This window comes from Hyposmocoma kahamanoa, unplaced genomic scaffold, assembly GCF_003589595.1.
Source record: "Hyposmocoma kahamanoa isolate Upper Pololo Valley unplaced genomic scaffold, ASM358959v1 224, whole genome shotgun sequence".
Lineage (NCBI taxonomy): Eukaryota > Metazoa > Arthropoda > Insecta > Lepidoptera > Cosmopterigidae > Hyposmocoma > Hyposmocoma kahamanoa.
Window position 1 is genome coordinate 7,702,106 of NW_020653743.1, and position 27,377 is coordinate 7,729,482.

At 36.3% G+C, this 27,377-nt stretch overlaps 1 protein-coding gene across 1 annotated transcript in view; it reads left to right on the forward strand.

The window, feature by feature from the left end:
- The window catches only part of LOC113228098 (plastin-2), a 128,067-nt gene that overhangs the window by 85,018 nt on the left and 15,672 nt on the right, over positions 1 to 27,377 (forward strand). Inside the window, exons 2-6 of the mRNA XM_026461237.1 lie at positions 11,706 to 11,792; positions 16,097 to 16,240; positions 23,366 to 23,447; positions 24,289 to 24,442; positions 26,330 to 26,493. Of these exons, the coding sequence (XP_026317022.1) occupies positions 11,706 to 11,792; positions 16,097 to 16,240; positions 23,366 to 23,447; positions 24,289 to 24,442; positions 26,330 to 26,493 (631 nt within the window). The remainder of the gene's footprint in view (positions 1 to 11,705; positions 11,793 to 16,096; positions 16,241 to 23,365; positions 23,448 to 24,288; positions 24,443 to 26,329; positions 26,494 to 27,377) is intronic.

Consider the following 27,377-nt stretch of genomic DNA (forward strand, 5'->3'; position numbering starts at 1 on the left):
AGTAGCTAAAGCACATGTGTTACAGAAACAACAACGGTGCCACAAACACCCAGGAGGTGTACACCCGTCCGTCCGATATCCATTCGAAACAATTATTGTCAAATAAGTAATACTCGACCAAATTAATAATAATATTTTTTTTTTAATAAAGAAAAACAATGACATTACAAGGTGCACGAGAACAAAGACGTACGTTGTACAAGAAGAGAAGAAATGCCATTTCAAAGATCACTTTGATTAATGCAGATTAGGAGTTAGGGTATCAACACTAACTCCTAATCTAGCGTATCCTGTATCTTAGGAGTTAGTGATTCCTCCAACATTGGGTATCAATTATTGTACTGTGCATACATTTTAATTATCTTGTAAATAAGTGTGTGTGGTGAACCCGGGATCCCCGCATCTAGCGCACTGCAAACCGCTGGACCACGGAGATCGTCAAATTCTATTGTACAGAAAGTAAAGCGTTTTAATCTTAACTATCGCTATCTATAAGAGTTACTTTGCCTTGTAGAATCCCCTTGAAATTCGCAATCAGGTCAGAACATTTTGAAACATCTCCTTTTAATAACCCCAATTTATTGTTCGAAGGATCAACCCCACATCCTCATTTAAATACAGTCAATCATCATCAAATCTTCAAGGCCATGAGTCATGTTGTAAAGCGTACAAACATGACGTCATTGCTATATAACAATCATCTCCAATGCAAATAGCGTATGCTTAACACATGAGCGCGACTTGTACAGACTACTAAATGCAGTATGACAAGCTAGTGTAGTAAGTAATGTATTTAGTGGAATAAGAAAGTTTTGATGTGTATCCAATTTTGTAAGCCTATGTTTAGACTGGTGAGTCATATGTAGACAAATTGTGGAACAGTGTGATAAAAAAGCGTTGCGAAAGATGTGGCGACGAAGATAGAGAAAGGGACAGGACATTGAATGAAAGAAGATTACCGATGCAGATTTATATGGCGAACTTACCAAATTCATCAAATTGAGGACGCCGTAAGGAAGATCAGGTCAAAAGTACCGTTAACCGATAAGAGCATATCAATTCATTAGAGCGTGTTGATGAGGCGAAAGAAGTGTGTCAGGATCGTAACAAGTGTAAGACTGTGTGTGGTCTTTGCCTATCGAAATGGGAAAAGGGCGTGAGGAGTAACCGGTGTACGGATTTCAATCGCGTATATTTGTTTTTTAAACAATCAAACGTTTCGGGCCCTTTACGAGTTGCATGGTCACAGCTGACTGAGACGGTAGGGTCATCAACCAGTTATGTCTAATATTAATGCAAATCGCCCTATTTTTCACTATAGTTACATATGTTATTAATTTAAATACCTTATTTTTAATTTACAAAAGAACACGCAATTTACATGTTTTGGAAAATATTTTATTTCAATAATATGAAATTTGACTAAACTACATTTATTAATTAAAACATATAAATACGTGGTCTTGCAGCCTTATATCCGCTTGACATTTTTCATCAGAAGAAATAATGGATCCCAAACTGGTGGTACGGAGAAATCATCTTCCCTGTTGAATTTTAAGTAAGTAGCAGTAGAGCTCCTTGTGAAAGAGTTCGTCCAGGGAAGTACTGCCACCTTACCTATTTCAGCTGCCAAGCACATTAATGAGCGTTACTGTGTTCCAGTTTGGAAGAGTTAAGGCTGATGGTGAAATTACAGGCTTGGGACTTGTCAACTTATGTATCAGGGTGACGGGCTCAGTGGCAGTGCCCTTAAGATTTTTGCGATTAATAGCTCTGAGTGGCACTGCAACTGTTATGGATAGGCGTGGCGCTTACCACTAGGTGCACGACTTGTTCGTTTCGTTGCTTGGTTATAAATAAAAATAAAAATGTAGGATGTTTTTTTCATTTCAATGGCCTATGGAAAACGAATATCTTTTGGAAGGACCTGGGCTTAATTAAATGTGTAGGTTTATATATTTCCAATGTGTAATAAATAATCGTGAAAACCTAAGAACTCGACAAATGATGTTCTGTTATCAATTTTTACATTCACTTGAAAATATCTCGTGAGATTACTAAGATTTGGCACTTACGTATTTGTACTGGGTTTAGATAAAGGAGATGAGATGTATTGGAGAACAGGAAACATTATTTTTATTTTTCTATGACGGGTGGAACAACTCATGCGCTAGGAGGTAAGCGATACGCCTCCCCCAAACAGTTGCACCGCCATTCAGAGGTTTACGGTCGTTACAACCTCAAATAGCTTTGGTTGATTCCGCATATCCGTAAAAGTGTTGAATCGACCACTTTGGAAAAAATATATAATAAAATTGAGGATATGCACTGATATTTACATACACCAGTGTTTTTTATATATATCAACTGAACTAAATAGAACATGTATAGTATACGATATACATTATTCAAATGGCTTTAATTTCCTTTGTAAAAAAATAAATTCTGATCCATCCCTGGCGCTCGACCCGCGCAATAGATTACAGGAAAAATTTAAATTCTGAGTTGAGGCACTATCGACTCTTAATAGCAAAGACGCCGCTGCTACAGTCATCCTGAAACATAAAGCTATCAAGTCTCACTTGCCTGTAGTTTCACTATTGTCGTTTCCTTACCCTTCAAACCCGGAACGCAGTAATGCTCACATTATTGCTTAGCGGCAGAAATAGGCATGGTGGCAGTACGTACATACCTGGACAAACTCTTCCATAAGGAATTGTACTGCTACGAAAATATTGTTACGAAATAATAATAATAACTTTATTCATTTTCAACATACTTAGTACAATGTTAAGGTTGGAGCCCTCTTGTAAGTAAAATATACGTGTGTCAGAGGACTCCGGAAATATTATGTAAAATACGGTTTAAAATTTTCATTTGTTTTTAAAAGTCACTCTGGTCGTGCGAGATTTAAATCTTATCTCGTTGGTTAGTAACCTTACTCTTCGTATGAGAGAATCAGAGCATATCCTGATTACCATTTTTCGTTTACTCTAAATTTATATTCAAAAACTTACATATATTATTAAATAAACGCACTTGACCCGCTTTTTGTTACGGAAGTGTATATGTATATTTCTTATTATCCGACTTCAAAAAAGGATATTACGTATGTTACGCGATTACTCCGGCATTTGTGAACCGATTTAGACGATTCTTTTTTTGTTGGAAAGAACTGAGGTACCCCAGTATTGGTCCCATTTAGATTTGAAGAAAATATTCCACCTTTAAGAGCAAACAGGGGGATGAATCCGGTTTCGCGCAGTTTCCGGTAACCGATTGCAATAAACCTTGACAAATAGATGTAATTTCATGAACTTTTAAGGTCGGTTTTTTTAAAATAAAGAAGTACCTAATTATGTATGATATTTATTCACAATTCGTATTGAAACTATAATAATTTTTGCTGTAACAGCTTTTATATAATTATTCTGAATATCTAGAATACTTATTTTGGAATTCAGATTAATTGCATAACGACATATACAATATATGCCAAAACAGCTGGTGATATACAATTATAATTTCTTTGCCGAAAATTGTAATTTACGTCATTTACATAGCTTACAAATCGCACCCACAGTAATAAAGTGACGTAGTCAAAAATTTTCGGGTAATTGACAAAATAGATAAAAAAAAACCTTGCAAAAATATAAATACCATTTAGCTAGTGCCAAATATGACATATGTATTTGCATTTGATGTAAAAACAATTTATATTATTTTTATTACGTACGCTATTTTTTTGTTTTTTCAAATGAAATCATTTTGTTATTGAGCGTGCAAAAAGTTAATGTCAGAATCATCATATATGGTTGACAAATGTACATACTCTTTAAAAACTTTTCACCGTTTGACAGAAATAATTTTAACTCCAGACAATTTAATATGAACGCCTACGTAACCTGTAGCGGCAATACAAAATTTTGAAAGTTATTATATTGAATTGAGAGTGAATTTATCTGGGACTAGTAAACTAGAAAATTTATACATTAAATCATGAAAACGAATCACATACACATTTTAGGAATGTGATAGAATCTGGTAATGATGATTTTAAATCTTTTTATTAGCTCATATATGCAAAATCTCACCTGCTATAAGGCGATGATCTAGACGAAGATGGCACACGTTCGTCTAAATGATACTTGTACACTCTGAACTGCGAGATAACCAACATGAACTTTTCAAAATAAACGGAAAGCAGAAAGATTTTAGTCAATAGCTAATTGTATAATAAACATGGAAGATATAGTGTACGTTTTAATTGTACATATCGCATTGCTACTACGATAGTGTTGTAACTCAAAATATGTGAAATTCAAGATTATTATTATCATTGTTGAAAGCAAAATTTAATTCTCTGCATGTTATGTATCCAGATTTGCACACAACACACATACCTAAAACGTCAGGTCAATGCAGTTGCATTCGCGCACCCCGGAACGCGCGCCCCGTGCATTGCAACGTGACCGATGCAAAACTCATCATTTTAATTATAATTATGAGACACTTTTCGGCCCAACGTTCCTAACATCGGACGTAGACTAAATACCTTTAGAGAAGATCTTTTTTGTATAAGTACTTTTAGACAAAACGTGCTTAACTTCGGACGTTCTCAAAATTATTTAGTTTATCTTTAAGAATTACCTTTTTTGAAATTTAATATAGTTTATTCATCCTATTTTCTGTCTTCACTTCATCTCCACTGCGGCCACCCTGTATAATTTGCACGTCAATAAAACCGTTGTTGGAATATTGTATGAAATAATTAAAAAATATCTGCTTAACTCAAAATGAGACAAACTAATAATAAAGTAATTAATACTAACGTCGGTTTGTTTGAAAAAACAAATATACGCGATTTAAATCCGGAAAAATAGTTTCATTTCCTATGTGTAACAATCACGAAAACCTAAGAACTCGAAAAGTAATTAACTTTAATCTATACATCAATTTTAATTCTCTTTCACGGGAAGTGAGTAATTCGCTTTTCATCTATTCGGAAAAATACACTTTTTGAGTTAATACAGTATTCACAGTGCGATATATCAACAGAGCAATTTGAAAAAGTGACAGTCTCTGTTACGTCTGGGCAAGTCAATATGGGGCGCCAGTTATAACTTTTTAAATTACGCAACGCATAGGATACTAGCCTCTAAATTAGTTTTTATTGATTTGTTTACATCGATATCTTGAATAACTTTAGTATATATATAGCGAATTCATTAGCGTTGATAGTTTATTTACAAATTAATAATTAATAAATGTGAAATCTACAATAATAAACATAAATATTCCACTGTTGAATAAAAACACGCAGTTACATAAAAAAGAGTCATTGAAATAAATAAGATGTTGTTTAATGTGGTAATGTAACTTGTATCCAACTGAATCTATCAAGCACAATGATTGCAGCAACAAATTAATCATTGTGTTTGATTCAATAAAAAAAATCGCCAAACGTGCTAAAAACCCACTTGAAATCCGTTTTTGCAGTGTAAGCTTCAATTATGACGGCTTAATGAATGTTAGATAATCTTGCGAATTATTCTTTCTTTATAATTTTCATGTTCAGTTCAATGTAATAACAAGAGAATTCCCTGTACTAAGAATTTGGTACTTACTCCACGGGCACTACCCAGAACGCCCAGACCAGAACCAATATAGAAATGACTGTTTCCTAACTTAGTCCTACTGGGACTTGAACAAAGAACCTCTAATCTAATCTAATGCCCATAGGGCTGATTAATTAGCCACCACCGTTGTTCTGTAATTAGTATACTAATGTAGTTCTACTTTATAAATTAACATAGACTTATTCGTATGAGTAAAACGGGAAGAATATCTTTTTAATTTAATTTAAGTGAGAGAAACTGTGTTTTTCTTCTTCTTATTAGTTTAGACAGAGCGGACAGGGTGCGAGCGTAAGTAGTTAAAGTAAGTCTTTTGAGAATATTGTTTGTTTTAAATTTTTTTTATCTTTATTATTATTGTTCAATAAACGTAAATTGGTCGTAAGTACGTAGTTATAGTTAACTGCCTCCGTGGCCGAACGGTTACCATGTCGGACTGCCACGCAGAGGGCCCAGGTTCGATTCCCGGGCCAGGATAAATATTAGTATGCCCTACATTTATTTCTCTTGTGAGTTTGGGTGTCAATTGTGGTTGTCTATGTGTGTCCATGGCACCCATGGTACATGTTGAGTGTGTGCGTTATTATAGTCTTTTTTTTAATTAGTTTTTTAAATGTTATTGGAATAATTTCTATAGACAGAATTATTAATATTCGATGTTTGTCGTGACGGTGGTGTTATTGAATTTGGTTATCTTACAAGGAATCAACAAGGCCAGGCTGAAAATCAGTACCGCGTGGCACATAGCCGCAAGGATTAAACTGAGCCTGTACCTTCCACGCAGTGTTGTTGTGCCGCTAGTACTATTATATGTTCTGTTTCGTATTATTGTGTGTGGTAAATAAATAAATGGCCGACCAGGAATACTTTATATCCATGTGATAGAGTGAAAGTGACGATGAGGTCGACCATGGAGCATGCACACCTAAATAATGCCTTTTCACTCACTACTTGAAAAGGCCCAAGTTATAGCGTTTAGGAAATAAGTCTGCAGGCAGGGAATACTACTCCTTAGCCGTTCGCCATTTAAATGTGGAAGCGTAACGCTGTGAATATTCATAACATAGGGCTGGAACCCCAGCCTACGTCTAGTCTCCCGATGATGGAAAGGGGGAGGCGGAATTAAATAGTGCTATTCCATGGCACACTCTCCGTGATATATCTGTAGAATACCGATACGCTAGAACTTTACTGCGATTTCGAGGCTCAAAGTAGAAGCGAAACGAGCAACATCATTTTCGCACTTATTACTAGGACATAAAGCTTCTTCTGATCGGCTCAAGCGTCAGCTGCGGCAGTAATAGTCATAGTCATATTTCTGCGAAAAATATAAATTTCGTAATACTACAATTTAAAATTATTGTTATATTTATAATGTGATATAATAAAGAAACAATATGGTAATACCTAAAAAAATAAACAAAATATTCTCAAATTACAAGAACAGCTTTTTAGAGACCCATACTTAGCAGTGGAACGTATACCAATTGTTACAAAACAATTAACTATGTTTATAGAAACAAAATACCAAAAATGTTGTATCCGAAAAATTGCAATTTAAAGTTAGATTTCGACTCAGGTTTTATGACCTATTATCACAAAAATCATAATAATAAAACGCGCGTATCGCTTAATTACCTTTTATCAACCGAATTCGAATTATATAACGCATGTAAACGATTTGCCAGTACTAGGCAGTCGTAAAATTCAATAATCCTTGGAACAGACACGTGCTCTGCAGTGAGACGTATATGGATCAAGTCGTATCCATGTCGGCGTTTTCAAAGTGATAGCCAACGCGCTTGCCAAGCAATCGTGGAAAATATAATGCACAAGGACGATCGATAGACGCTCTCCTGGAGAAGCACCGGAGTTCTATCAGGTTTATCCTACCATGTATAAGAGTAGCGGATCTGGTCTCAGGTTCTTCCCCGGCCTTCAACTGGAATGTCGTCGAGTGTCGAGTTCTCCAGTCGAAGCGAATATTTCGAATCGATTTAACACACCTATACTGATTTGGACTTCGCCCGATCCGCAATTTAAGTTCCAGAATCGCCATAAAAAAACAAGAGTATTTGAAAACCCTTATTACTTTGTTTATATTAAAATTGCAATCTAAACCCACAAAATATTTTGTAGTCGTTCCATAAACAAAACTACTAGAATCCTCGAAAGTTAAATGGATAATGATTGTCTACCTCCAGTTGTTTTTCAATCGAGAGTTTTACGGATTTTGCAAACTTACAACTTTACTTTTTCGATCACTGAAGATTACACTGGTGTGCGAAAAAATCAAACCAACACTGGCAGCTTGCGGCGAGTACTACTCTGCGTACTAAACTGCGTTTTTTCACAGATGAGTCTTGCATTAATAAAAAATTAAATTAAATTATGAAAAACATTTGGCCTGAAAGACCATTACTTAAAAGTATGAGGTTTTAATGAGGTTGTAGTAGGACCATTGCCACCTCAATCATTTTCCTGGCTACTTTTTCTTCATTTATATACTCGCGCCTTGCCTTCGGAATTTACAAAAAACTAATGCAAGCCACTTAAAAAGCTTCTAGTGTAGTAATTGAAAGTGAAATTGGACACTTTTGCTCTTAAGTTTTGACAGCGTGGCGAGTTTAATAATTTTAACTAAAATTTATTCTTGTGCACCGAAGCATGGGGCGGGGTAACAAACTGTTCGGCCTTGCGTTAGTATTTTTGGTGATACATCTTTGGTATTTATTGCATAAAGATTATATTGTTGGAATTTACCGTTTGATAGTGTCAAGTAATGGCTTTGCAGCAAGTAGTAATTGTCGGGTTATTGACAAATACCACACAAAATAATTTTCCATTATCCTCGATATCAAAGTTCCACTCGTTGATGTACTGGAAACGGCTTTATTTAATTTTGTTACTGTTAGTATTTTAATACGACGTGCGAGATCAAAACTGTTATCCAGGGGACTTTTCCCCTGCTATCATATGTTTATTACATACCATTATGTTATGTACAAGATATGCAGTAACATGAATTACGATCATTATTGACCCTGTAAGGGCACAACAAAAGACAAAATCTGAATACTTTAAATTAATCACGCAAAATAGGCGCCTAGACCTCATGTTACGGACGCCAGCCCGTGATACCATACCATACCAAATTAAACTAGTTACGGACACCGGCCCCTGATACCATACCATACAAAATTAAACTAGTTACGGACACCAGCCATGATACCATACCTTATCAAATTAAACTAGTTACGGACACTGGCCCGTGATACCATACCATATTTAACTAGTTTCGGACACCAGCGCATGATACCATACCATACCAAATTAAACTAGTTACAGACGCCAGCCCGTGATACCATACCACACCAAATCAAACTAATAAATCTCATTCTCCTGCTAATTAATAACTCTTTTGCACGCTAATAAACAAATATCAGATTCAAAATAAATCCCGACAGAATAAAAAGATTGTGAAACATGTTCTTCTCGTCTTAATTATAGACAAACATGCACTCGAAATAGAAAGTGGTCTGCTTTTAACGTACGGAAATATTTCTGCTAATTGATAGAACCTGTTTTGTTTGATATCAATTCGACACGTTGCATAAGCCTTATTAGGTATGGATTACATTTACCAGACAGGAATCTATTTTTCGTAATTGATAATCGTCATAAGTTATCGTGCGATTATGTAGAATTTGTTAATACAAAACGCACGTTTCTAACAAAAAAATAAAATGATAATTCATTTTATTTCGTTTCGTACGTCAGAAACTTGATAAATAACGTTTACGTTACGTTTTACCTTAAATGGTCACTAATGAGCTGCAACATTAATAAGTCGTAAATGGATATACGGCTTTTTTTGGTACCTTGGCAATCCGGCGATTCTTCTGTACTATTCCAGGCCGTAAATATTACACATCTTGCTTAATCTATAACACCACGTAACATGATTTTTGTTTTCAATATGATTTCCAAGTTATCATTATGGTTTTCTAATTGGTTCTATCATAAAATCATGAAAAAACTTAATTTTCCTGCAAAATCTTTGCTTTTGTGATCAGGATAACGAAAAGTACAAATTTTCGGGTTTCTCTTTATTTAAAGACGAAAAGGGAAAATTATAATTATTTCAAATCAATAGTACATTTCAACTTAAAGAACCTAAAAATTAGTTTTGCGAGATTGTGTTATTATCACTATGTAGCTATGTAAATAATGTGACAGCCACAGTTTCTGTTTCAGAGGTATAGCTACTCTTTTCCACAACTTGCTGATCAATAAAAAGCAATACTGTCATACCAGAAACAGAAACTTTTAGAAAATTTCTTACATAGTGATCGACTGCCTTCGGATTTGTAGAGCGCCGTCTCCGTCGTAATATCCAAACTTAGAGGATGGAAAAAGTATCCAATCAATATTTGATCAACGACTGACAAATTAGCGGTTCAGCCGATCGTCTTTTTTTAAAGTTCGATGACATACGGCCTTGTAATTAAAACTTTCGAATTTTTATCAATGTCACTTTCTTTCCAATTTCATGTTTATAAGAGTCAAGGAAAGAAACTTTTGAATAAAGAAACGTGTAATTAAGGTTATTGAATGTTAGGATGTCTCACAACTATGATATTCAATTATTTTTTATGTGAAATTACTCCACTAGTTTGTTATAATTACTAATAAAGATCGAACACTCAGAAAGAAATCCTTCGATCTGGCTAGATTCGAACCAAAATCTTCTAACCTTCTTCTTCTTCGTTAAAAAACCAAAAAAAAAAAACATCTACAGCACATGGAAAATTCCGTAAAGTCCGCTAGTTCGTTCCGTCGCTTAGTTGGCATAGCGTCTGGCACGGTTTGCTAGAAGACGTTGGTTCCAATCCAGCCGGGTCGAAAGAATTTTTTCCGTGTTCGATGTTTGTATTACTAATGTTGAGTAACTTTTTATTCTTACTTTCTATTAATCTATTTATTTTATTTTTTAACAACTCACACACTCAACATAGCTCCCCACTAGGGAAAACCCTGTGTCGCGGGTGCCATGGACACACACATAGACAACCACAAATTACACCCAAACTCACAAGAGAAATAAATGTAGGCCATATAAATATTTCTTCCGGCCCGAGAATCGAACCTGGGACCTCTGCGTAGCAGTCCGGCATGGTAACCGTTCGGCCACGAAGGCAGTTCAAATCTATATGTGCGCAATGAAATTGTTGCTTTAATAATATTTTTTTATATAATATAAAGTGACAGAACGAACAAGTCGTGCGCCTGATTTTACAATCAGCTACACGCCTGTCCATAACAATTGCAGAGTCACTCAGAGCTTTAAATCGCAAAGCTCTGAGGGGCACTGCCACTGCGCCTGTCACTCTTAGACATAAGTTGACAAGTCCCATGTGCCTGTAATTTCACCAGCACCCTTGCCCTTCAAAACCGGAACACAGGAATGCTGACATTACTGTTTGGCGGCAGAAATAGGCAAGGTGGCAGTACTTCCCTGGACGAACTCTTATAATAAAAATCATAATATACTAGACAATCTTACCAATTACCTGGCTTTCGCTTTCTAAATTCACGACCTCCGGCATCAAGCGGCCCATATTGCTAACCACTATGCCACCGAGGTCGTCCTTTATTTACTCAATGATTGATATGATATTTCATTTTATCGATTAATGTGGCTTAACAGATTTATTCTCTTTTTTTTTCTTCCTAATGAATGGCTTGTGAGACTACATAGCCTCAATTCTGCCAGTGTCCGTTTTCTAGCTTTATAAACGTTATGGACGGAGTGATCGAATTTTGTTCGTTGACTCAGAGGGAGAATCGAAGAGACTTTTGCACGAATTGAATTCTAGAACAAAGGAAACGGCACAAATTAGACAACACAAGTCGTTAGAAACATGTATATATGTTAAATATAGTGTTAGTGCATGAATAAAATTTATTCTCTGATCACTTTGCATTAATATTTAAAAAAAATAAAACTTCATTAAGTGTCTTTGATGCAAGTATTACAATTTAATAATGCACATTTCTTTGTTTCAGCTGGATACAAGCGGCAACGGCTACATCGACCTTAAAGAGCTGAAGGACGCTCTTGACAGCGTCGGGTACAAAATTCCGCAATGGAAGGTTAGAATCAATAACATCATAACATAATAATATCATATTCAATATCGATGCCTTACTTTCTCAAACTCGTATCTTATAAAGAGTGATTATTTAGGAGATGGCAAAACTTTCTATTTATTTAAAATTTCTTATCTAGGGTATTAATTTGGATGCATTTCTTTAAGAATAGGTAAAATATACCTAAGTGCAAAAGTTTGGTAGTTAGATACTTTTTATCACGAATATGAACTTCACTGCACAACGCGGCCCTTCTTTCTTTATTACTTGTTGGGCGCTTCTACAATTTAGAATACATGGAATATTTTGTTCATTCGTCTTTCTCTTCTCCAATTCTTCCTTTTCCATTTACAAACTTTTCAAAACTATTATTATTGATACAAAGATCAACAAACACAAAGAAAAATTCCTTCTATCCGACTGGACTCGAACCAGTGCCTGTTGCTTCACCGTCGCTACCGACTGAGCAACAGATCGAGTGAGCAAATCTTACGAATTTCTTTATGTGCTATGGTTTAAACAGCTTTTTTTTACTATGTACATAGTATAATAAAAGAAGTATGGTATCTCCATACAAAAGTTGCAGAGAACGCTGCTTGTATGTGTGCGCGCCAGCCCGCCGCATGCCATGTACGGACGCACACTTTGCTATGCCAGCGCGAATGCATCGCGAGATTATGCGAATGGGTGCGTCGGTACACGGCACGCGTCGGGCACGCATACAAGCATACAATCCACGCTGCTACGTCTGTATGGAGTTATCATACCTGTCGTATTATGTAAAGTATGTACATAGTAAAAGAGCTGTTTAAACCCGACAGCTGATTATGTATCTATTTTATGCAGTTATCTAAAGGATATTTTGTGTCTTCGTTAGCAGTACTCTAGTAGAGCTCATGTATATAATTTATTAGTCTCCGACGTGCATTTTCCTACTCGATGTTTTCTTTCACCATGGAGACTGGTATTATCTGCCGTAACTGTGTTTGTTCCGTGACAGTTCTGCGTTTCTTCTATAGTTGTTATAGCTTTCGATGTTATATCATTTTTATAGAGTGAGGAGAAGTAATTTTGTATTCTTATATTTACGATAAGCTTTTTTAATGTACTGTTTAATATTATAATCGAATAATAAATTTGAGTAAAAAGTCACTTTCTCTTAAGTCACTTTTTTTAAATGAGTGCGCATTTGACCTCCGTCTCACGTAATGGAAGGAAAGTGACGATGAGGTCGACGAGGGAGCATTTATATGAACTATAATATAACAATTAACACTTAAACGCGCAATTTGTGTCACTTTATTTTCTTTTGTACTTTTTAATTAGAGAATATTCTTAATTAGATAACAGTAATATTTAAATAAAAATGAAAGTAATATTTTTAATTAGATAACAGTTCGTATTTTATGCACGTTAATTTGATTTTCAATGCTATTACTATGTTAATTAATATTACGGTACGAAATAAAAATATCGGGAATCAGCTAGAAATGACATACAGCGCCCTCGGTTGTCTTTTACAGTGATAAGTTTTTTTTTATTTTACCAAGTGACGGGACGAACAAGTCGTGCGCCTGTTGGTAAGCGACACGCCTGTCGATAGCAGTTGTAGTTGTACTCAGAGTTTTAAATCGCGAAGTTCTGAGTGGCACTGCCACTGCGCCCGTCACCCAGAGACATAAGTTGACAAGTCCCATATGCCTGTAATTTTACTTGTATTTCTTTTTCTTCAAAACTGGAACGCAATAATGCTCACATTACTGTTTGACGGCAGAAATAGGTATGGTGGCAGTTCTTCCCCGGAGGAACTCCTTCACAAGAAGCTTTACTGCTAGTTTAAAGATTAGTTCAAAAATACTCAAAAGTCAGAACTATGTTTATGAAATATAAAATTTTGTTTATAAAAAAAATTACCTTAGTCCATTGGGTATTTGAAAACACATGTTTTTTAGAAGGGCAAGCCATGCGGCGTAACGTATAAAGTTTCACCTGCCCGTTTTGAACATTGACATTCCGGCTGTTCGATTTTATTAACATTACTTAATTCTTGTGCGATTTTATTAACATTATGTAGTACTGAAATTACTTAATCGATCTCCGTCAGACATCCGTCCGAAGCAATTACTGCCAAATAACCAATACATGACCAAATGAAAAGACGCGTGATGCGAATGAACCTTCATACTTAATACTTGACTTTTAATTTTGTCGAATATTACTTATTTGACAGTAATTGTTTCGGACGGATGTCGGATGGACATCGAGAGTAAACCCCCTGAATCGTATACGTGTGTATAGTGTGTGTGTGTATATTTGTTTTTCTTTTTCAAAGAAACTTACGTTTCGGGCCCTTTACAGGTCCCATGGTCACGGCTGTCTGAGCGATAAAGTCATTAAACCTGTTATGTCTAATATTACGAACCATTGGTTTGTTTGAGAAAAAAAAAGAAACAAATATTAAGTTGAATTGCAAGGTCTTTCTTTTATTTAAGTTACTATGTCGTTTAGAAGAAAACAATCCTTATGATTAAGGCTTTCGATCAGTATAGTAAAAAAAGGTATATTTTTTTTCATATTTAGCGGGTTCGACTCTCTGTTCTGACAGGCGATTATTGAATGCAGTTCAAATTGTTTTTAAAATCAAAATGAAGCCTTCTATCAGTAAATTTTTATATCTGCGTTATTTAAAATTATAGCATAGAAAAAATATATAACAACGCCACAACACAAAGATACAAAAAAGAGATTAAGTATTAACTATGACAAAAAAAAAACAAAATAGACGAATTAGAAAACAAAATAAAAAAATACAAAAATAAAACAGACTAGAATCCACTCTTCTTTCGCTTCTCATCGCAATTACTTGCTTGTTTTTTTAAATGCTTACCCATGTTTTGGGCAAAGAGGTTGGAGAATGCCTCCCAATCTTTTCCCAAAATATTTAAACTGGTTTCATGAGCTTAAACAACTGCCGTGGCGCGAAATGACGTCTTTGACCAATTTCAAATGTGTTGAATGGATCGGTTTAACACCCTTGTTGACCTACGTTTTGTATGAACACTTCATTCAATACGATGAATCGGTAAGTTTTAATAGAAAATCAGCCCTTCGGTAGTACGACAAAATCGATAATCTCTTCTATTTCAGTGTTCCATTAAATGTTCTTGTCACGCCTACGTATTGACCGTTTATCAGAAGGTTTAAATTACAATATCCTCCTCCCACGTATCCAAAGTATAATGACCCGTCTGTCCCTATTTATTTATATGTGTCGATCCATCAGTAAAGGTGTTACATAAACCGTCACATTTAGGTGAGCAATAAACAAGTGCGAATATTAATAAGAAATGGACGTAAAATAGCATTGAATTAACATCTTGTAACATCGACTTAGTACAGCCCTTTTTTATGTCAAGAAATCCTCATGAATACCCTCGCGAGTGAGGTTTACGTTGGACTCGTACAGACTAAAACCTGACGCTGTTCCGCCTCGTCGTTTTCCGATGGGAACACGGGAATGCAATTGCACACTACCGCGAACCCACCGGCGAACAGCCGTCTCCGTAACCACCTTGGGTGGACATGGTTGGGTTGTGTTGCTACTTACTTGGTACTTGGTGTAACGGGCTAGTGTCCGCAACTCGACGTCAAGGCGCCTATTTTGCGTGTGGTGGGTGCAGGGTTCTACTCGTGCCACCCAAGCTCCTCCAGGAATCTTAGCAGCCTCCTCGGTTTGCTGAAGACTTCGGGGAGCGACCTTGGCACTCCAAGGTACTTTGCCCTGTAGTTGGCCACGCCGGAGCACTGTAGTAGGATGTGCGCAGCCGTTTCCTCCCCCTCCATGCACGCTCTGCATAGAGGGCTGTCTGTGATACCTAAATTGAAAAGGTGTTTATTGTATGGACCATGACCTGTTAGGGCGGCAGTTAGAGCTGTGTTGCTACTTAACGAGCCCCCCTCTACGCCATATTCTGATGACGTACCGAAACACAATGCACATCATCCAGGCTCGAAGACCTGTCTCCGTTAGAGCACCGAATGTCCCCGCATACTGTGCGCGGTGGCCCTCGTTGTGGACGCATGCAGCGGACGTGCGTCTGCTGCCTGCGCCCATTCCTCCCGCGACCGATCGGATGAGAGAACACGTCGTCTTCCCGTACTCGCTCCGCCGTCTTCTTCGCTCTTACCACCGCCTCGCAAAAGACGTTTGCGAGGCGGAGACTTGGTTTGCTTTTTTGTTTTTGTTTGTAATTTTCGTACAATAGTTTAAAAGAATATGCACGTATTAACGAACGTACTTATTGCAGGTGCGGTGCATGATCGAAGAGTACTTCGACAATGGACACAACAACCGGCGCGGCGTCAACGGCAGCGTCAACGGAGATGCCCGCAAAAATGGCATAACCCTCCCCGAGTTCGAGGACCTCTGTGCTAACCTTAAGGCGCAACAGGTAATGCTTATTACCAAGTATTATTGACATCTGCCTCCTAAGATACGGGTTCCCCTAGTTTAGAAGACAGGATAATCTTGGTATTGTATAACTTCGACTTATGACAAATATTTATAAATAAAACAATATTATTTACATATCGGAATAGCCAGAGTATATTTACATAAATTTAGACGACATAATACACATAGACTGGGTAATACCCCCCGGAATAATTCAAATTAAAGGCCAAAAATCTAAACCAAAATAGTAATTTTTTTACTTACGATTTACAAAACCTTTCTTTAAGTAATTTCTAGTTAATACATCAAAAATATAGAACAAAATACAATACAATAATTCCGGATTTTATTCATTCTACGTTATTTGGAGTATACATAAATATACTATGTCCATTTCGATCTCAGCTTTTCAATATCAAAAAGATTTTTTTTTTATGTTTATGCGCATAAAAAATAGTTTTGTTACTTTCATGTCTTTCTCCTATGGAAAAAATCATATAATATATTTAGATATCCGTGGATATATGGTCGCTATTGAATTATAATATGCACTTTTGGAGAATGTAATTGATACACATTTCGCACCGATGGTGTATAATATCTCATGTGCAAAATGACAATTTTTCAGGGAGGTTTAAAGATTCTAGGAACGAAATTAGTCGACAAGTTTTGCTTAAATAGGAGAGTCATATATTTTTTTTTATAAAAGAAAACCGACCTCAAAAGTTCGTGGAATTACATATATTTTGCCCATTTTTATTGAAAACGGAAACCGGAAAGTGCCCGTAGTTTGCTACCCTTAGAGGTGAAATATTTTCTTCAAAATTAAATGGCACCAACAAGGGGTACCTTATTCTTTATCTTTCCCACAAAAAAAAGAATCATCAAAATCCGTTCACCAATTAATTCAATTAAGTAATTGCGAAACATACACAAAAAAATGCCGTCTAATTTAGAACCTTCTCCTTTTTTAAATCGGTTAAGAATTTCACATATAGGTACATAATTTATTTTATATAGTTCGTATTATTTTTATGATTTTCGTTATAAATGCCCTTTTAACGTATGAACATCACATTGTGGGTTTACTATTCAAAGGATACGATTTATTTAGTGGAAAAAGTAATCTTGTATCGTTCAACTTTTGACGACATCTGCGTTCGAATGGCTTACCCACTGAGTTTCATGGTATCGTCATCTCTGAGGTCCCGGGTTCGATTCCCGGCCGGATATCGAAAAACTAAATTTTCTGTTTTGTCTCGGGTATGGCATCTCTGGCACTAGCCCGGAGAGCAAGTAGTGGTTGAGCTAGAACGGGAAGCTCCGCCACCAAAGAGATTTGAGTCAACGGCTTGGTGTAGAGCAATGCGCAACGTGCACCCGGGGCAGTTCACCCAAGGCACTAAGCGTTTTGAGAACCGTATGAAGTCTGCGCTAATGGGCTGATCTGGGGTCAGGACCTGACTGATAAGGTCCCGTGTGGGCTTGAGTGGGTAAGTGGAGGATTACTATAAACAAAACTTAAGTAAAAGAGATATGTGACTGTCTCGGGTCTGGGTGTTTGTGGGTACCGTGTCGTTGTTTTCGATTTCCATAACAACACAAGTGCTTTAGTTACTTACTTTGGAATCGGAGCAACGTATGTGATGTTGTCTAACATTTCAAACCCCCCCTGGAAGAATGGCATAAGTGGAGTTACGTCAAAATTGTTTATCGCTCCGTTAGATATAGAAGAATATAACCCACATCCTCTCCAATTCTTGTAACTCTATCTCAATATTAACCAATATACAAGAATTGGAGAGGATGTGGGTTATATTTTTCTGTATTTAATGGAGCAATAAACGTTTTTGACGTAACTCCACTTATGCCATTCTTCTGTGAGGGGTGCGATTTATTAATATTTATTTGTATTCGGAGAAGTGAGACGAAACGTTCAATACGCATCTGTGATAATATTATAATACTAAAGACAAATACAACGATTGTACAATGTAAACTAATTTGCCCTATTTCCCTTTTATTTATTGGCCTCTTAACTGACCTACTAACTGCCCTATAAATCATTCAAATCGAAGTCAACTGAGTTGAACCTAAATATCTATTAGTGGGAATTGCCGTCCTATTACTGTTTTAATACAAAATTAAACTTGTCAGTGTAAACAAAATTATTTATTGGAGTTCAAATAGAAATGCAGTGTACTTTAGTACTTTTTAAAATATCCTGATATTTTAAAAAGTACTCGTGTATATCCAGTGTTTAAGGGGAAGGGGGATGTGACCCATGTTGAAAGCCACAGACCGATAACCATAGTTCCGAATATATCAAAAATAATAGAATCTATTATATCAACAAGTATTATGGATCATTTCGAAATGAACGATTTGTTATCAGATAGACAATATGCTTATAGGAAAGGTAAATCCACCGTAGTTGCAGCACAAAATATAGTAGATTCTATTATTACCAGTATAGATGATAAGTATAAAACTGCAGGCATTTTTTGTGACCTAACAAAGGCGTTCGATGTAATTGAAAATGATTTATTAATTCAAAAGCTAGCTGTGTATGGCGTCAACGGAGTCGCCCATAACCTATTAAAGTCTTTTTTATCAAACAGACGGCAAACGGTTCAGGTCAGTACAAACGGTACAACAACTAGGTCAGCGGCTGGTGACGTCACCATTGGCATCCCACAGGGATCTGCCCTAGGTAATACACTATTCCTGGCATTCATCAATGATCTGCCATACTTTATATCAGGGGGTCTTGTGGTTCTATTTGCGGACGATACAACCGTTATAGTGTGTGCTAAAACCTACAACGAGTTGGAAGAAAAATTAGCCTGCACGTATGAGCAGCTGTGTGAGTGGTTCTCTGCGAATGGACTTATTCTTAACGAATCGAAGTCAAACCTTATGTTGTTCTCAGGAAGAAATTCTATAACAAAGCCAATTATCACCTCCATTGTTCCATTATGTAACACCTGTAAATTCTTGGGTTTAACGCTAGACTCAAATTTGAACTGGAAGTCACATATACAAACTCTATGTCAATAACTTGGAAGTGCTGCATACGCACTGAGGATACTGCGTCCTCTTGTCTCCAATGTGGTATTGAGGCAGACGTATTATGCGTATTTTCATTCGTTGATGTCTTATGGCATCACACTGTGGGGTAATTCAACTGAGTCGATTAGGGTATTTATTCTTCAAAAACGTGCTCTAAGAACAATAGTAGGCATAAAAAAGGGTCAGACCTGCAGAAACCTTTTTAAGAAATACAATATAATGACCATGTACTCACAATATATTTATGATATAATCTTAGAATAATAACGCATAGAAACCTAGCCCGCACACGCTAAGTGAGGCAAGTTAGAGGGTTCCAAACGCGTCCCAGGAGCGCGCGGGCTGTTAGTGCTCAAGGTCATATTGCACCGCGAACAGCTCCAAAATTTTTTGCTAAAAATGACGAAATGTGCGGTAAATGGGTGTAAAAATACAACAGACAAACAAAATAGACACTAACATCGCATTCCACAAGTAAGTAATGCGTTTCAACTCATATTTTTATGTAAATATTCACTAAAACAGAAAAATAATTTCGCGGCAACAAGATACGAAAGTGTTGCAAAGTAACGAATTTTTTTTCTCCCCATTTTGCTATTCTGTATCAAAATAATTATATTACGTAAATTTTAGTGGTGCCTGTAATTTCGATTTATTTGCGCATTTTGAACTAATATTTACTCGAATAAACATTAAATGTTTTCGTTAACTTGTGATGAAAGTGATTGGGACACTTAATTATTTTATAATACTTTTAACGGCTCTGCGTTCATGCTTTATTGAATAATTATTTATATTAATTTTATTTGAATTGGAGCACATATTGCAACAAATTTACAGTATATATTTGTTTCTACTATAGTGTTGGCACCACCAGTACAACTTTCATAGCTTATTATAGTCTTTCTTTTCGTAACTCAAGCGAAATATTTTATATTAAAATATTTTATTTTCTTAAAAGGGGAGCATTCTTAAGCGATTTTTTAATCTATTTTAACAGTTATTTTCTTTAATGTTTGCTTATGGCATTTTCGGTTTTGGGTTTCGAATATGGCACTTATTTCTAAATCCAAGATGGCAAGTTGGGTATCATTTTCGAGATGTTTGGGAATGTTCAATACAAATATGGGACTCATTTCTAAATCCAAGATGGCAAACACGACAGTTCAAACAAAAGCAATATTCGTAATGAGCACCCCCAAATACCTCGAAAACGATACCCAACTTGCCATTATTTGAAAAATCGTGCCCGCCATCTTGGATTTACAAATAGTGCCATATTCACATTGAGCATCCCCAAATACCTCGAAAATGATACCCACATAGCATTTTTTTGAAAAAATCGTGCCCGCCATCTTGGATTTACAAATGAGTGCCATATTCGTAATGAGCACCCCCAAGTACCTCGAAAATGATACCCATATTGCATTTTTTTGAAAAATCGTGCCCGCCATCTTGGATGTAGAAATGAGTGCCATATTCGTCATGAGCACCCCCAAGTACCTCGAAAATGATACCCATATTGCATTTATTTCAAAACTCGTGTCCGCCATCTTGGATTTAGAAATGAGTGCCATATTCGTAATGAGCATCCCCAAATACCTCGAAAAGGATACCCATATAGCATATTTTGAAAAATCGTGTCCGCCATCTTGGATTTACAAATAAGTGCTATATTCGTTTTTCATCGACAAAACCGAGCATATCTGTAGGCACCTGATCGACAATGTCGGGCAAATCTGTAGGCACCTTTAACTTAATGATGAGTTAAGCAAGATACAATTTCCCCACTTTTGAGGGAAATGTTATTCCATGGCATCATTATTTGTATATTTGTGTGCGTGCCGACGAGCGTAGTTACAAGTTGCTTACGCCTACATGAATTTGGTTTTTGCCTCACTTGTGACAGTTCGTTTGATATGAAACTATCATTCTATGCGTTATTATTCTAAGAGATATAATAGTTTATGCGCGTCAAAACTTGGCTACTTATGAGCGACGTACGGGCGGAGGCCGAGCGTTACGAAACGCGGGAACACTAAAATCCGTTGCCCACCGTACCGAACTTGCAACTAGAAATCCGCGGGTAATAGGTCCCCGATTCTACGAACATCTACCCACAGACCTGAAAAGTGTTAGAAACGATGCAACATTTTGTACCCGACTAAAAAACCTTTTATTGGATATTGAATTGTACAGTGTCGATGAGTTTCTTTTGAAACAATTTTAATTTTATTTTATTCGACAAGCAGTAGTTATACTACTTTATTTTATATTCATTATTATTATTATAATTTTATTACTGACGATCATAGTTATCCCTTGACATTGTATTTCCAATTGTAATATTGTGACATTGATAACATGAAATAAACGATTCTATTCTATTCTATTCTATTCTATTCAGTGACTCATACGTGACGAAATGTGTAATGTTTCTGTCATTAAAGTGTACGATGTTATTTTCTAAAGTCATTCGAGTTATACGGAAACAAGCGAATATTATTATAATGAATGACAACCTCTGCGGTCGAGTGGCTTGTATACACCGGTTTTCATGGTGTCGCTATCTCTGAGGTCCCGGGTTCGATCCCTGGTCGGGTCAATATTGAAACTAATTTTTCTACTTTGTCTCGGGTCTGGATGTTCGTGGTACCGTCGTAATTTCCGATTCGCATAGTACAAATGTGATGTTGTCTAATATTAATTCTATTCTTTATGTTGTATTGCATTTCAAATTAAGGAGCAATTATTTTAATGGTTGATTTTGCTATTCTCTAATTCAAAGCGTTTTTCTCTCTCAGTGTTCTTTGAGTAGTGAGAACCGATTTTTATTATCTCCGGTGTCAAGTTCCGTATAGTGGCGAACTAGGGGATGAATCCGGGTTTGCGCACTTTCCGGTAACCGATTTCAAAAAAACTTTTGAGGTCGGTTTTTTAGTACTCTGTACTGAGATTATTATTTTATATATTTAATTTATTGTTAAGAAACACGTTAATCATCTAAAAAGTATTTTGAATATTTCAAACGTTATGTTAACGTTATATCTAGTCGGTAAAGTTCAACTTTTTACTGTGATTTACTGATGTAATGTAATGTTATGATTAAGATTATTATTGATACAAAGCTGGAACGAACACAAAGAAACATTCCTTTGATCCATCTGGACTCGACCCAGCGACCTCGCCATAACGGGGCTATCGCTCTGCCAAGTCCGCAGATATTACGTATTTCTCCTAGTGCTTGTTGCAGATATTAGTGTTTGGCTTTAACAGTTTTTCTGCCATGGCGCCACCTGTGAGAAATCTATGAAAGTTTTTACTTCAATTATCGAGGTACCTTTACAGCTACTAGCGGCTGACAACAGATGATTGCAATATTTTATTGAATATCATGATGTTTTTTCTGGCATGATGTATACATACATTTTTTTAATGAATTCTTCCACTACTTTGTTGTTATTATTGATAAAAAAAATAGGACTAATACATAGAAATATTATTTCGATCTGGCTGGACTCGAATCAGCGTCCTCGCCATACCGGGGCTATCGCTCTCCTGACTAAGCTAATTTAATACGAGCCAGAAAAACGTCTTCCGGAGAATTCCTGTAGTTACCGTTTCGTATCTAGTTTGTATGGCATAAAGTTCATTATGCTATGTACAATTTCGTTGTACCAATTCGTTTCCATTCCGTGGCAATATAAATTGATCCATATGTTTTCCAGAAAAACATCTACTAATTCAAACATAAAAAGTGCAAACACAACCGACCATTTGCCGTATATCTAATCAGATAAACTTTTACTTACAGTTACGAAATGATGGGCAAGAAAATAGTAATGTTTAACATACAAAAGAATCAAATAAGTCAAAAATGCAATCGTCACTTTTCGTAAAACCAGAATAATTATCTCCGAAACTTGTGGAAACAGTACTGTTAACAACAATAATATGACTAAATAAATTCGATTTTTTTTCATAGCATTATAAAATTGGATAATAAAATCTGTTATTCACATTCTATATCCATTTCAATATAATTTTTCAGGTTTCCAGCACATTCAAACAGGCCGTCAGTAAAAAGGAAAACCTTGAGCATCTAGGCGGAATGAGCGAAGCTTCTAGTGATGGTAAGGAGTATATTATATTCACATAACATTATGTAATAGCCAACTGTAAGTTTTGATCTTCGAATTTTTTAATTTCGAAAAACTGATTTCTACCAACATAAAACAATACTGGTGCAATCACAGAAGCAAAAACAATGGAAGAACCTTAAGCCTCGATTACTATCAGAACCGCAGTCGGGAAAAATCACACTATCATAATGTTATACGCTATGAAATCTTGACAATGGTTGGTCGTAATTTCTAATATGTAACAAATTCTAGACTTTTAATATAATTTAAACTTTACCCTGTTAGCATACCATTGAAAGTTCAATGCTTACTATTCCAAGTTACGTTTTGATTTTTATTGAAATTTCATTCAATGCGCTACCATCTAGCGGTAATAATTAAAAGACGACGAACGATTAACGCCTATTAAAGTTCTCCAGAAAAAAATTACAGCGGCTTAAGATTTACTTTTGTTTCTTGTAACAAAAAATTCATTACGATGAACAGAAAATGGAAAATTTATTAAAATTAAATAAAACTTAACGATGATATGAAACACCACCATGAGTAAATATTATTGGTGCGACTATAATTTTTGCACTGCAAATTAGCAAAATAAGGGTATTGCTCCACAACATTTTAGGTTTTATACGAGATTGATTGACACGACCGTAACGTACAACCGACAATAGCGGACTGAGCTCAAGTTTACGGAACTCCGCGTACTGTTGGCACACAAAGCCCACTAAGCACTTCTATTGTATTAGTTCAGTGGTTGCAATGATTTCAAAACATATTTCCTTTTGACGATTAACCTAAAGACTTATTGTCTTACGTCTTTTTAAAATTCCAGGCACAACCCACTCCGTGAGGTTGGAAGAACAGATGGCGTTCTCCGGGTGGATCAACAGCAACCTCGAGCACGATCCGGACCTGAAGCACTTACTGCCCATCGACCCTGAGGGCAAGCAGCTGTACGAGAAATTGAAAGACGGATTGATTTTGTGGTACGTAAGAAGATTAGTTGTAGAACAGTTTCAGCGTAGTTGGGTGAACGTTTACCACCTATGGGGACGATCCTGGATTTGTTTTCCAACGGGCCTGCTTGCACCGTCTTCAAGCGAATTCTCAGCGATTCAGCCGCGGTTTCACTTAATTTAACGGTGAAGGCATATAACGCGATGAAATTTTGCAGACATGGCGATGATATTACACTTCAAAGATGATAAAGTCCCCAACCCAGATTAGGCCTGCGTTGTGTGGCCTAAAACTTTGGAAGAGAACCATGTCCAGCAGAAAAACGTATATGGGCTGATGTTGATAAAAATCAATGTAATCACTTATTATTAGTAATTCTCTGTGTCAGTCTTCATACTGCACATATTCTTTCCTTTATTTTAGCAAAAGTAGCAGGAAGTTCTGAGGAATTTTTAAGATGTAAGGGGTATTTGTTTATCTGCCACTGCCATTACGATAATTATAAATGAATAAAAATTACAATTAATAGAAAAAAAATAAATTATACAGTCTGAATCAACTTCAGCCTTTACTAATTGTCTTTGATCTTGACGAGATTTTTAAGTGGCGATGTTGGTGGCTCAACGGTTTGTTTTGTAGGCGCTGGAACAGGAGGTCCCGGGTTCGGTTCCCGGGAGAATCGATTTGGGCAATAGCCTTTTCTAAATTTGTTCAGGTTTAAATTTTATGGGTATTGCCCCGGAGTAAAATCCCTTGCTTTGGTACTCATGGGACAGGTCAGACACATTAAAAGGGCGCCTTCAAATGAGAGGCTTGTGAAAGTACTGCAGTGGCGCAACATCCGCGCGTCTGTAGCTTCAGTAATTTTTAGTTCAATAATTACAATTGTCACGCGCGCGTGTCACAACAGTGGCGCTACAACAGCGCTTCTATATCGTCGGTTAAAAGGTAAAACTCACTAATAGCCTAATTGGCCAAAGGGAGATAATTAAGATTTTGTATTTTTTCATTATGAAAAATCACTAAAGGACTGGTATGTATTAAAACATGAAGGACACCACAGACTTACTGAATTTTTCTTGTCATAGATGTTCTTCCCAATAAAGCAAAATTGAAAAAATCTAGTTTTTGAACAAAATGTCACTTAATGAGTTTTACCTTTTAACCGACGATATATAGTCTTGTCTTTTTTGAAGATGGAGTAAATGACATTTGCAGGGTTGCCAGTTTTTGTAAAATTTTAAATAGTCATGTATTTGTTGTCGACAATTTTTATCGATAGATTGTGAAATTAGGTAAAATTTAGCCAAAAATGTCTGAATTGTGAATATTACGACGTTCTAATGATTACTAATTGCGTTAATGCATTATTTAATCATATTTTGACTGTTAGTCTACTAGTATCGAAATTACACATTTTAATTACGACAGGCGAATTTGATTATGCGTATTAAATTAAAATGAAAAACTTTAAAAAATTTCTCCTATTTGTATTTTTTATACACATACTGCTAAATTTAATAGAAGTATGCATGAATTTTCAAAAATTAACAATTCAAATGAACCTGTGCCCAGCAATTGGACGAATAATTGGTCGATGATGATTCCAATAAAACAAGTTTGGCTATTTATTTCATAAGCATAACCAACATTCAGTCGATAGTCGATAAAATATTTATCGCCTGCAATCACTAGCTGCATGCAAGCGGGCAATACTTTTGCACAAAGAACTGTCATTTTACTCCATCTTCGAAAAAGAAAGACTATAAATATATGAAAACAAGTAGAGCCGTGGCTGCAGCGCCCTGCATCGCTTCTATAAGCGTCTACATTTATTATACCTATTTTGTTCTATAATAAGTATTGTTATTGCATTGAAAACTTATGATTGATACAATTCTCCTTTACAATTGCAGCAAAGTCATAAATCATTCTTGCCCAGACACGATAGACGAGCGGGCAATTAACAAGAAAAATCTAACATTGTACACAAAACACGAGAACCTAACTCTCGCGCTGGTGTCTTCTCAGGCTATTGGCTGCAATATTGTGAACATCGACGCGCACGACTTAGCTAAAGGTAATTATATCTTAATTAATGTACAGACATGAACAGTGTAGTAAAAGAGCGTTGTAGTATGAAGGATGACGTAGTGAGGGGGGTGCTTCGATGGTTTGGTCATGTAGAAAGAATGAATATTGATAGATTGATGTCACAAATTTATTAGGCATGGGCAGAGATAGACTCCGGCGTACATATCTCGATCAGATTGGGGATGTCCTTAAAAAAGGCCATGTTGTAAGGAACAAGAATAAACGAACATATATGAAGAGACTTATGGGAGTGGAGGAGGCCAAGGAGGTTTGTCAGAAGCGTAGCAGGTGGACGTCTATGGTGTCTGCCTACCGATGAGAGACAGGCGTGATGAATGATGATATATATAGGTACAAAAAAACAGTTATTGATAGACGTGACTTGCGCTCGTACCCTGTGGAACACCTAAAACCGGGTACTTATTACCGAGTTTTAACTCTGACGTGACAGGTACAACAGTAACGAGGTTCTAGCGCATAGTTTCCCAAAGTGGTCCATACAGTATGGGCGCTGAAGAGTCCTAAGGGGAGGTAGAGGTGTCGGAATAAATTCGGGGGCGTTGAAGCTGTCCAGGGTAGCGTTTGAAAAAAACCTGAATTATCTATATAAACTACACAACATAAATATATAAAAAATACGTGTTTTCAGCATTGACTTACAAATAAATGGACGACGGGTCTAATACAAAAACCACGAAAAAAATGTCCCAAGTCAACCTATTCGAAATTTAAATTGTAATGTCATCGCAGTATCGCGCTGTCAGTAGAACAAATGAAGACTAAAGCGGAGTGTCGCGCTCTGTATACGATTTTAGCGCCTTACAAGTGCGGACACTTTTTAGCGCGGACCCGACGTCCATATAATTGTAA